The sequence below is a fragment of the Cariama cristata genome, unplaced genomic scaffold (assembly GCF_000690535.1).
Source record: "Cariama cristata isolate BGI_N322 unplaced genomic scaffold, ASM69053v1 scaffold13077, whole genome shotgun sequence".
In the NCBI taxonomy this organism is placed as follows: Eukaryota; Metazoa; Chordata; class Aves; order Cariamiformes; family Cariamidae; genus Cariama; species Cariama cristata.
Window position 1 is genome coordinate 35,333 of NW_009626134.1, and position 12,195 is coordinate 47,527.

Below are 12,195 nucleotides of genomic sequence, written 5' to 3' on the forward strand. Positions count from 1 at the left end.
GCTGAAGAAAATCAATCCTGATCAATCCAAATTATAACCCAATTTCAATTCTTTACTTAATTTTTTAACATGGAAGGCTAAACAGAACTGACCTAAATAAGGCACAATTCTCTTCATAAAATAATAGTAAAGTTCAGAATTTTTAGTCTTATTTTATGGAACACAGCTATATTTCAATTTCTTTCAAACAGCGAAGCATTTCTCCCACAGCAAGGGGAATGCGGACATGAGATTTTCCAAGTATTTCACCAGCCAGCTACAGGAGTTGAAAATACAGCGAATACTTCTTAGTATCATCAGTAAAAAGAGCAGCACTGGCTGCTATAAATCTATTTTTCTACAGAGATTTAAAAGATAGAAAATCCAATTTTGGGAAATTCCAATTACTGTTTTTCCTTCCTTGGTCTTCTATTCTAACCCACTTTTGAACATTGACATTAGAACTAGCGCTAATTACTACTAATAAGGTTCAGGCTCTTTTTCTGACACAGCTCCAACTCTACATGTTTGTTTGAAAGAACTTGTAACTCCTGCAGAAGTCAATCGGGAGTAAATTAGAAGAAAAGTAGCAATGAATATCAACCTGTCGTATCACTTGATAACTTGTACAATTCCTAGTTTCTGCCTCTGACACTAGTTGCCTCACAAAATTATTTTGCCTGGATATTTTGTGTAATTGGTTTCTTGATAATATAAAGGCAGCCAAACTGCATTTTTATCTTATATAAGCCACTAGGCATCAATGTCAGATGAATCTTTCCATTTCCCTGTATGCTACTTGCACTGTTTTCAACCCCTCTCCCATTTTTTATTTCTCTTATATACAACTAGCATGACAGTGCTCACACTTTGCTTTTTCTTTTTTTCACTTTATCAAAATGATAGCTCTCACTTTTTAAGTAGGAGTACAGTAAGGAATGGCAAAAAAAATAAGTGCTAAATTTGTGTATCTTCAATTTTCCATAATGGTAATTTCAGTTTGACTTCATTTTGACAGTATGCCTATACTGCCCTCTTCATGTAAAGTTTTGACTATGAATTCACATTCTACATACATGGGCATTGGAAGCTATGTACACAGATAACAAATATTCCTGTAACCTTATTGTTCTTCTGGAAACATGACTGTAACACAGCTCTTGCTGTAAGCCACAACAGGTTTGTTGTGTCCGTGTCTTGTGTCGCTCCCCCCCGCCTCCCAAATTCCATGTTATTGCTGCTGTTACTCAATGCTTGCAGTCACATCTCTCTTCTACTCTTCAATTTTACCAGATGGCAGATATACAGGAGGGGAGAAAGTATCAAATACTCAACTTCACATTCTGCCTTCCAAGAAGTCTTATAAGCTAGGTGGGAAATCAAGAAAGTCAAATAAGTAATAAATACACATACACAAATCTACAAGGCCACTACTGTCCAAAGATGAGGAAAAACTTAGAATTAGCCTGCTACACAACATTCAGTTGTTCGCACAAAACTACTATTCTGCATTCTGGAAATAATTTAAAAGTAGCCTTTGTCAAGCTGTTTGCACATCTGTCTAATTTTAGAAGCTTTCTTAAGGACATTCTTGTATTTAATACAAGAAAACAAATTAAGTGCAAAGCTAGAGTCACTTTAGACTCTAAGTCAGTTATTGTCAAACTCAATCTACAATGTTTGACTTAAGACTGTTGGTGTGTTCTAATTAAACTAATCGATCACTCTCAATTACACATTGCCCCTAGAAAAGTGCTTTTCTCCACTTACCCATATTTCCCTATTTTTCTAAAGAAAGCTTAATAAACATTGGTTACAGTGTTATGTTGCAATTTGCAAAATAAAAATCATATGAATTGCTAACATGAGTTCTCTGATAACATAAGAGAATACATTTTGAAACTGCACACAGACATGTTAGCGTATCTTACACTGCTCTGTATTCACTTCAGCATAAAACATAATATTTAAACAGTGAAATTGACTCTGTACTCTATGAATCAGTGTGAGGCTTTATTTTTTTACACAATATTTTATTCAAAGAATCTGGGTTTTACTTAATTATATTATCACACATGCCTTACTTCTTCCTACCACTTCAGTTCAGCTGTCCTTGACCTTTCTAGAACAAATCTCTCTTCGCCACCAATGCTGGCAGCATAGATCTCCAGTTATAATCCCAGTAGAGCTTTGCAGCTTGTGCTCCACTCGATGCTTTAGCTCAAATGTTGGTGTGCCTCATTAGGAAAGCAGACCTCAACAACTGGGAACTTCTGGCTTATCTCAAAGTGAGAAGAAAATCTGTTCTCCCTCATTTCCTCTCCAACACACTGGAAGAGCGACTCCTACATTATTTCCACAAAGCAGCAGGTGAAAAACTTGACTGAACTTCCTTTCTGGCAACATAATCTTGCCATAGGATAAAATTTAGTACATTACAAAATGCCACTCCAATCAGTTACAAAAATATATAAAATCACTGTAGTTGTTTATACTTAAGATTACACGAGAACACCTTAAACGTCTATCAAATACATTTAAGTGAAATACTATTGTAATTAGTACAACGTTTCCTTAAAACAGTTTCAGTTTGTTTGAAAGTAGCTTCTAAACTAAACTGAAATCAACTGATAGAATTCTGCTGCCATGACATTGTCTTTTAGTACAAAATTAAATCAAAATCTTGTGCCATTTAATACCATTTCTACAATATTCATTTGCAAAGTCGCTGAATGGGAGTTAGCTATGAAACTCCACCTTCTTTTAAAACATTTGTATCGACTATACTTCTCTTACCTTGAAAGACTGCAAAAGCCAATTTTCAGCAGGCGTTAATGGTTGCTGTCCACAGCCCGTTTGATTTGCTCCCCATACATGCCTACCCCCTGATGTCTAAAACTGACATTCCTCCAGGTCCTCCCCATTTATTTAATAATTCTTTAGAGGCAAACCAGCCAGGACAAAGAGGCTGAGATTTTTTTCTGGCCTCAAGGTTAACCTGTTCAGAGGAGTCACTATTAAGCAACAGCAAACATACTTACTTTGAGTTTTGCCCAGCCCAGTCAGAGCACAGAACCCACACAAGTTTTCTGTATAGGTACACTGATGTTCCAAGTCAGTCTTCCGAGAAAAGCTAAGTAATTTTATTCGTTGTTCTTTATAAATATACAAGTAACTGATGGTGGGGCATTAGGTGTGGAAGACAGAGAAATTGCAGCAAGATGCTAGATTTACCACAGTACTTCACATACTTTTAAGTGACAAGATGCGTTTTTTCCTGTTGCAGTTTCAGGCTGTGGCAAGCTCATTAAAAATGCACCAAACAGTTGTCTACTCCTAAAGCACTAAAAGCATATAGCAATTTATCAAAAACATGAAAGATGTAGTGTTAGAACTTAAGGATCACAAAAGTGACAGACGACTCCTGTTAAATGTTGGCAATATCCCATTGTAACCAGAACCATTTTTAAACAAGATTTTTTTTTTTTAATTAGCTAGTTTAGGCACAGAATTTGTAATACTTAATACTTCTAGAACCACTCAATTAGTCTTACATATTCTGTTTTTCCACAGTTGTTTTTTGTGATGTTATTCACAGAAGTCATCAGTAGCTGGATTTTAATATTTTAAGTATGGCATCAGCAGAAGTACCTGTATCATGCCATACCCCACTTTTACAAAATTCAGGCTCGCCTAAGCTTTCAAATTTTATCCTAAAAGGCACCAAAATCTGCTATGTCAAAAAAAAGACTGCAAAATAGGGGGTAAAGTGGGGAGAAGAAACCAAAAAATAAAGCAATCTTCTAAAAAGCTAGTATTTTCTATTGAGTAATGCTAAATATGCTAGCGAGATAAAAATCAAGTATGTAAAGATTTTGTTACTACATGTAGGACATGTTCTCTTACAATTTTTTTTAGTACTAACTAGTGAATATTCTCTCACACACCCAAACCAGCATTTGATAACCCTTAATTCACATTTTTGCCCAAAATCTACAGTACAAGTAAAATATTTTAATTACACCCTACTGACAGTCAAAACCAAAGAGATTTATATTTTAAATGCAAAATTACTTGATAACAGGTTAAACTTAGGGTAGCCTATTTTAGTTTAGCTATAACAAGAGAAGAGTAAAAGCTAAATAAACCTGTTACTAATCCTCCAATTTTAAATGCCTTAATTTGAAAAACATTAGAGGGAAAAAAGGCAATCCTTGTGACAGTAGTTCACAGTCTTAGCCTTCTGATGTGGTCTCATTTACTTCTAACTATAATTTTTAGTATTTGGGTTCTGAAGTTCTACTGTCATTATGAGGAAAATGTTGCTACATTTCCCCACTGGAAAGTACTCAATTTTGAATTGCCAAATCAGTAGATTTCACTTTAAAAAGGTGCAAAACCTTACATGCAAAGAGAAAGGACCTTGCCTCAGTCAGGAAGACTAAAGAAACACAGAAAGTCTCAGTACAATTTCCTCTGCCGTTCATTATAATATATTACCCACAAAGAGTCTAGTGGAATGAGAGAAAGAAAAAATACTGGTAGGAACCACTGCTTTATGCCTTAATACTGGTTATACCTTCCCCCTTATTTCCCTTTGTACAGGTGGAAAGCATGAAACTCAAGCTTTTAGCAAAAGGTATATTCTCCTCATTGATAACTTCCTGGGAAACAATTAATGGGAGAAGAAAACCAATCACATTTAGGGGGACAATAATAAAATAAGTAAAAAAAAAGCTTAGCAAGACTCCCTTCCAAATGTTGCCTTCCCCTGCTCCCAGTGGTAAAAGGGCATTCTCTCTAACACTAGGCTTTAGATATCTCCACTCCATAATTTCTACCTAGCCTAATCTTTGACTCTGCATTCTCTCCCTTTTAGAAATTTTGCCAAAATGATAATTCAGAACAAACATACAGGGAAAAAAAAGTGTATTTACTACAGTTGTTTTGTTGGAGGTACTTCTCACTTCTTCTTGAAACAGAAAACACAGGAATAAAGTGTTGGAGGGAATAATTAATTGGCATGGAGACTTCAAAACAGATATATCCTCTTTTTGTGGGTGTAACTGTAAAAAAGGACTGCACAAAAACGCTTGAGGAAGTGAAGCAAGCACAGCGACCCATCTAGAATTTTTTTTTTTTTTTTTTTAAAGAGGGGAACTGGAAGCTCCCTTTACAGAATAGGCCTAAAATAAACTCTATTGAAAAACTTCAGACTTTGGTAGGCTCCCACTGTTCACTAATTTTCTAGGCCATGATCCTTCAGGGTAGATTTGGGATCTGCTAGTAATAGTAGTGAAATAATTACAGGTAATTGCAGCTAAAGTTACTCAACTGAATTAATATTTAAATACTTCCATCAAGTACTTTAACTCAGTTTACATTTTAAGTAATTGTTCGGCACATAGCAAAATTCTCTATTATTTCAAAACTAGAAAAAAAATTAGCATGGTTCTCTTCAGTCTGTCTTTTAAACAGCAAGCAGATGCCAGCAAGGCTTATAATTAAGGTCAAACATGATTTGAAGTGATACTATATTGACAAATGCTATGATTATTTTTACAATATGGGTTGTGAACTGTAGCTTTTAAAAACATAGCTTGAATGGCTATAAAGCTGCCATTCTTTGAGTCCTCTACAATTATTAAACAAGTGTAAACAAAAAGTACACTTCATGTGTTTTTTCTTGCACTCAATTTTTATGCACAGTTAATTTTTACATACATGCTTCTCCAGTAAAACCATGTCTATATATGAGAGCCATAGATAACTTACACAGTAGAATCATTAAGATTTAAGTTAATATTGATGCACTTTTATCTGAAGTATAAACAAGTTGCTGAATCTCTGCCACGCTTAAGCAGCACAATAATATTGGGGTTTAAGGTTTATTTTACTACACCAATATTTACGTGCTGCTAGGGCGGAACAAGTATGACAACTCTTCTATTCATCCACATGTCAGGAACACAGACTTGTTAATAGAAAAATTTATATTAGTATCTTCAACTGTTTTTCTTCCTTAAATTTCTAAAGCAGCAAATAATGATTCGCATCTTTATTACAGCATGCAAACCATGATGTGCTGCTAGAGTACTTTAAGGCCTCAAATACATGACTTAAAGCCTAGACAGTATTTTTTGTAACTAAAACTGGAAATACAGCTTTACTTAAAATTGGTTTTATTCATACACCAACCTGTAAGATTAAGAACCTGTTATGGTCCAGATCAATTCCATGGCTTCGAAGAAGCATACCAACATCTTTGAAAGTCGTTTTCTTTCCATTGATGTGGTAGACAGAAGAATTATCTCTATAGGCAGTTCTAGATACATAAAAATTGCTGTTAGGAATGACTTCGTAATCATCTCCTTCCTGTTTTGAGGAAAAACAAAGCCAGAAAAACAATTACTGTATCACAGGTTTACTTCATATATCACAATTAAGCACAGAAGTTTTATCATGTTCAGGTTTTAAGTTAACTGCACTCTGAGGTCTAGAAAAAATGGCAACTGTCTTAAAGCTGCATATCTCAAAAAGAGAGGAAAAACATCCCCAAAAATTAAGAACTGGACAAAAAAATAGCCCAAATCTTTGAATGGCCTTCATATTATGCCTTTCCCACCTCTAATACAAGCTATTGCTTTGAAAATACTTAATTTATTCTCTTTACCACTGCTTCAAATAACAAAGGAAAAGGCCTACTTCAAGTTTAAAGTGGCTGTGCTATTCCACCCTTTAAATTTTAGATTAGGAAGTCTTGAATGACCTAACTGCTGTTTGGATTTTAAACTCCTCTTTTATAGTGCTAGGAAAAGGAGTTACTTTTAGCTGAGTAGCTCTAAAGAGAAACTGTAGAAGATAAAAGAGCAAAACGTTAAAGATGTGACAAATATGACATCGTCAGCCTCAAAAGATAAGTTAGACTTACCTACAAAGCAGCAACTAAAATAAAGCTGGTACTATACTTTAAAAAGTTAAAATTGATGTATCCTTCTTGTAAAGACTTAAAGTGGCCTAGCACTTTTCCAGATTAACCCCCAAGAGCATAATCAAATTGGTATCTAGTATATGCAGAAGTTTTTTAGATCATAAAGTTAGCACCTAGATGTTAATACAAAGTCAAGTGAAAAAAAAAGAATAAATATAATAATTTTTGAATCTGGTCATTATAAATACAAGCAAAAGGTATGTGTGCATGTATATCAAGTCAAAGAAAAAAATCTGTCTTTTAAAACAGTTCCTTCAAAGGCTGTATATATTGCCACTTTGTTAACACAATTTTTGAAATTTCAGTGTACATTATTTCCCACTATTTTGACTGACCCCGAACTCAACATGATACTTCAGCTAAAATGTGTGCACAAAAATTAAATTTAAACGAACTAAGGGAAATAAATTCTTTGCACTGTAATTGCAATAAATCAACAAAAATGTCCAGAAGTTTTTATCAATACATGAAGTGGCAAGCAAAATAAGTGTATTTTTAATTTGCTAACACTTTCTATTTCATTCAAACAAAATATCAGGTTCAAAAAAATTTAGCAGTAGGATGTGAGGACCAGAATTTTTGATGAAAAAACTGTTTTAAAATTGCAGGCATTTTTACAGTATATAAAGTGTCAATAAGAAAGTTTCAGATTCATTAGATATTTTTCTAAATTTAGATAACCTAAAATAGCTTCCAATTGGTTTGAAATCCTTTGCTTAAATAGGTTATATTTCTTAATATATATGCTCAAATTATAAATTTAAGAATATATAACATCTAAACATAGACTTATAAATTATTAGGGGTCCTATTAGTTTCAGAAATAAATTTTATTCACTTGAGGTAAATGACAACTCTAAAATGTCGTCTTCTTAAAATGACTATTACATATTTCTAAATGGTTTTAAAACAGACAAGCACCAGATATTAGTCTTGCAGAAAATGAAAAAGAATCCCTACTAATATTTTAAGAACTGCACTACTCAATAAAGGAACTTTTTCAGCTAATTAACTTTGAACTGATGTTTTACAACCCAAAGGTAAACTAATCCTGCTATGAAGTTTTCCCCAGTCACACTAAAATAACCAAATATTAAAAGTTTTCAAATCCTTACAGAAAAAAAAAGTCTCCACTGTTCTGAATAGAAGCATACATACCTTGTCAATGATCTTTTGGAAGTGGACTTCCACAGAACAACTCTGGATGTCCTTATGTTCGTCAGAATTATGGATCAGCACGGAGAGTTTTTTGGATCTGATTTTTTGTGCTCGATACCCAAACACAAAAAGCATTGAATCAATGACATTGGATTTTCCACTGCCATTTGGCCCAATAATACATGAAAAACGCTGCGTAATAGAAGGAAAAAAGTGATATTCAAAGGAAAAGAGATCCTGGCCAGTGTACATCACCCATTTCATTTGTGAACTGTTTAAAACACAATTATTCCTAGCGCATGAAACTGCAGACTATTCGATAGCTTAGTTTTACTGCCAAAGGTAAAGCAGTACAACTTATTTAATAAAAAAACCACACCTCAACTCAGCTTTCTAAATTTTAACTTGTTAAGTCAAAGCAATACTGCATTTAGCAAGCATGTTCACAAGGAAAGTTTCATGATTAGCCACGTAAGTCTCTTGTGGGCACTAAAAAAAAATATTCTCATTCTTCAAACACACCCCTAAAAGTTCTCCAGCAAACGAAATAAAGAGAAAAGTGTTCTTTTTTAAGGTTTACTGACAAATGAGAATTGTACAGTATGAGAAAGTTGCATTTAACTGTTCTCTCTACTGTCCAATAATGAAAATTTAGACTATCACTATATAAGTAACTCTAAAACTTAAATATTTTTCAATTATTTTGAGGTAAGCTTACCCGAAAATACAGGAAGGAATATTAACACACAGCAAAGTCTTACCTTCATTTAAAAAATGCTTAAGGTAAAAGAAAGATACCTTATGAAAAGGTCCCAAAGTTTGCTCCCCTGCATAGGATTTGAAGTTCTGGTTTACGATATGAGTTATCATGAGACGAGGAGCACCAGCTTCATTGGTCATTGCTGGAGGTGGGGGAGGAGAGATGCTACCCAAAATCTCTTCTAAACTTCGATTATCAAGCACCTCATTTGAGAATGCTAAAAACCATCCAAAATAAACAGAAAGGAAAAAAAAAAGACTATAAGCTCTCAATGACTAGACACCTTTTAAAATATCCAACTGGAAAAGCAAACATCTTTTCTATATGAACCAAACCTATGCTTTTGCCTGTAATTATTAAAATGGCATAAGCAGAATTAAAATTCCTCTTTCCATGAACCAAATCTTTAAAGAGAGATATTTAAGATGCCCCATCGATGCACTAGTGGGTTCGTTCTTTCATTATGTAATTCTTATTCCAACACACTTTAACAGGCACTCTGCAATTACAATAGCTACAACCATCACAATAAGCCTCCAAATCTGAAACAGGCAAAGTCTTTCTAATTAATAAGTGCAAAGCCACATTTCAAGCGTGCTCACAAGTCACTCTGCAAGATTTGGGGATCGCTGCACAATGCTCTGAAAGCTGTAATGACAGCACAACTACTCTGCAAAGACAGGAAGTTTGTTACGAAAACAAACTGGCCCCCTGGATATCAGCTAGTTGTAAGCAAAGCAGCTTTTCAACAGTTACTAGCAACTTTTTCTTCAAATAGACAGTAGTTTTTGCCACCAAGTTCAACATACTAATCTATTTGTCAAATACCTTGCTTTAATAATTGCATATCTGGTTACCTAAAAAGACACACACTGCTGTTTTTCTAGACATTTTCAGCAAAAACTCAAAAAAATACACTACTTCATGAAAAAGAAAGTCAAATCATTTTAAGAGTTAAGTAAATAAACTTGACATTTATTCCATTCCAAGAAATCCCATACCATTGGCTGCATATAAATTTGAAAAATCCTGCTGTTGTACCACAATCTTAAGTACGATGTTACAGATCAGGAACATGAAATAGGCTTTATTAGGAGAAAGTCTACAAATTGCTTTTGCACTTGTACTAAATCACTGATCCAAACACTTTAACTCTTTGCAAGCCCTCTTTCCCATTCTAAAAGCAGTTTAAACTTGCCAGGAGTCAAGGCTTTCAATATTCCTTTCTAGAAGATAAAAGAGCAAATCCTATCTGGGACAGTTGGCAAACTCAACCGAATGTTGTGCTAAACAGGCACTATCATCAAGTTTACACACCATCAGAACCATAATATTCAGACCCACCTTGTCGAGGCACTTCGCCAAGCTGTCTGTTGCCTTCGTTTTCCACTTCCATGTCAGTGGTGGACTCCTCTAAAGGCTCTCTGCCTTTCCGATGGGCTGCTGCAGAGGTTTTGGTGCTCTTGCTTGGCATGATCTCTGTTGGCTGTTCCCCTTCCATTCCAAGCAATCAAACTACTGAAGGGATCTATCTCCTTTGCTAACATAAACAAGAAAACCCCATGATCTAAGCATTGAACTACAATCCCCTAAGGGATATACCTACATGTTTGCCCAGATGTGTGACTAATTTAGAAACTAAGGACTAGAGGTATTTTGAAGACAAAAATCCGAATTTGAAACAAAACCTCAAGAGTAGCCTCATAATGATACACTTTAAGATACATCACCCCCCAAAAAAACAACAGGCCAATGCTAATCTGTAGAAACAGCATGAATCTACCTCCTGAAAACTCACACAGCCATGTTCAATGCAGTTACTATGCTCAGCGAAAGCAACCGTGATGCTGGGGGCAAAAGAGTTAAAGACACATTCGCAATAATAAACGGAGTAGCCATATGTCTATACTCTTCTGGAAGCACTCTTTACATACACGTTTCAGACCTGACGCATTTTACTTTCAGCAGTCCGTGCTGACTATATATTTCAATTAGATTAATAGATAAACAAGAAGACCTGCATAATTATAGCAAAGACTTGACTCTTAAAACAGTTTAAATCAACGCACTCATGTCACAAAATATAACAAAACCACTACTGCCAGCATGCAACATTTAACCGAGAAAGTAAAACAAAATACCTTAATCTAGTTGTGCTGTTAAAGTTAACTGATCATGAACAAAACATTACAAAAGTCCATCAGCTGGCACTTAAGCACAGCTCCCAAAAATCATAAATAGAAAACAACTGATGAGAAGAAAGACGACTGCAGGAGCAAAACTCTCTCCAAAGAGCTTAAATTGCGGCAAGTGGCGGAGTTAGTTCACAGAAAAACAGACATGAGAAAGTTTACTTCTCACAAGATAAAAAACTGACGTGGTTAGAAAGTCATCTTACAATTGGTGCCAATCATTTGACGTTTTCAGACCTACCCCCAACCCACACTCTCATGAGAGTCCTTCATTTGGGACAATGGGGGAGGGGGGGGGAAATGAGAGAAAGAACTCGTTTTAAGGCAATTTGAGTCTATGCCCCTGTTAAGAAGTGTTCCGCAATGGCTGTCTCAGACAATTAGAGTCTCTCAAAGTACCAGTTATTTATTTTTTTTCCCAAACTGCTCCACTCCAACAGAATTGTGCAATATAGACCTATCTACCTTACCAACCCTTCCCCCCCCCCAGATACTTCAACAGAATGAACAAGCATAACTACTTGACCTCAGCTTTTAAATCGCGATAAATCAGCTGCCACATACTCTCTAACAAATTTAACAAATTCGTGCCCAGCCCCTCCCCCGAGTCAGCTCAAAGGTGTTTGTGTTAAAAGCATCTCTCGACGATCTCCTGCCAAGTGCCGGTTTTGTTACGGGGATGGCGAAAAAGAGTCAAGAGACTGATAGAAAGGCTTCCTTATTAACAGCCGATTAAATTTGATAGTGACAATCCATGCCCGTGAAAAGTCTGGGGTTTTTTTTTTAAATCCATCCCTTAGTCTAAGGAGTCCAACTGCACCCTTATCACGGTCTTTCCAAGTCGTTATGGACTTTCTTAGGATTTCTCTCTCATACTTCAAGCATAAAACGAGCAGGCAGAGTTAGTTATAGAAGGGCCCCTGCTTTGTAAGCAGATTAAAATCGGGCCTCTATGCTACCGAAACGTACTCCTGTACTTCCCCGTCCTAGGTAGGTCTCTAATTCACTGTCCCCAGAGGTCCATAAGGACACAGCGGGAAACCTCGGGCTTTCTCCCTTGGGCTGCAGAAGACCCTCTCTCATCCCCTCCTCCTCGAACCCATCTGCCGACACCA

The 12,195-nt window shown here is 35.6% G+C and overlaps 1 protein-coding gene across 1 annotated transcript in view; it reads right to left on the reverse strand.

The window, feature by feature from the left end:
- SMC4 (structural maintenance of chromosomes 4) overlaps nt 1-10,501 on the reverse strand; it is a 37,774-nt gene extending 27,273 nt beyond the window's left edge. The window contains exons 1-4 of the mRNA XM_009703898.1: nt 10,233-10,501; nt 8,927-9,105; nt 8,129-8,320; nt 6,178-6,354 (exon numbers count right to left, since the gene is read on the reverse strand). Coding sequence (XP_009702200.1) covers nt 6,178-6,354; nt 8,129-8,320; nt 8,927-9,105; nt 10,233-10,389 — 705 coding nt within the window. The 5' untranslated portion in view covers nt 10,390-10,501. The remainder of the gene's footprint in view (nt 1-6,177; nt 6,355-8,128; nt 8,321-8,926; nt 9,106-10,232) is intronic.
- Nucleotides 10,502-12,195: the final 1,694 nt, after the last annotated feature.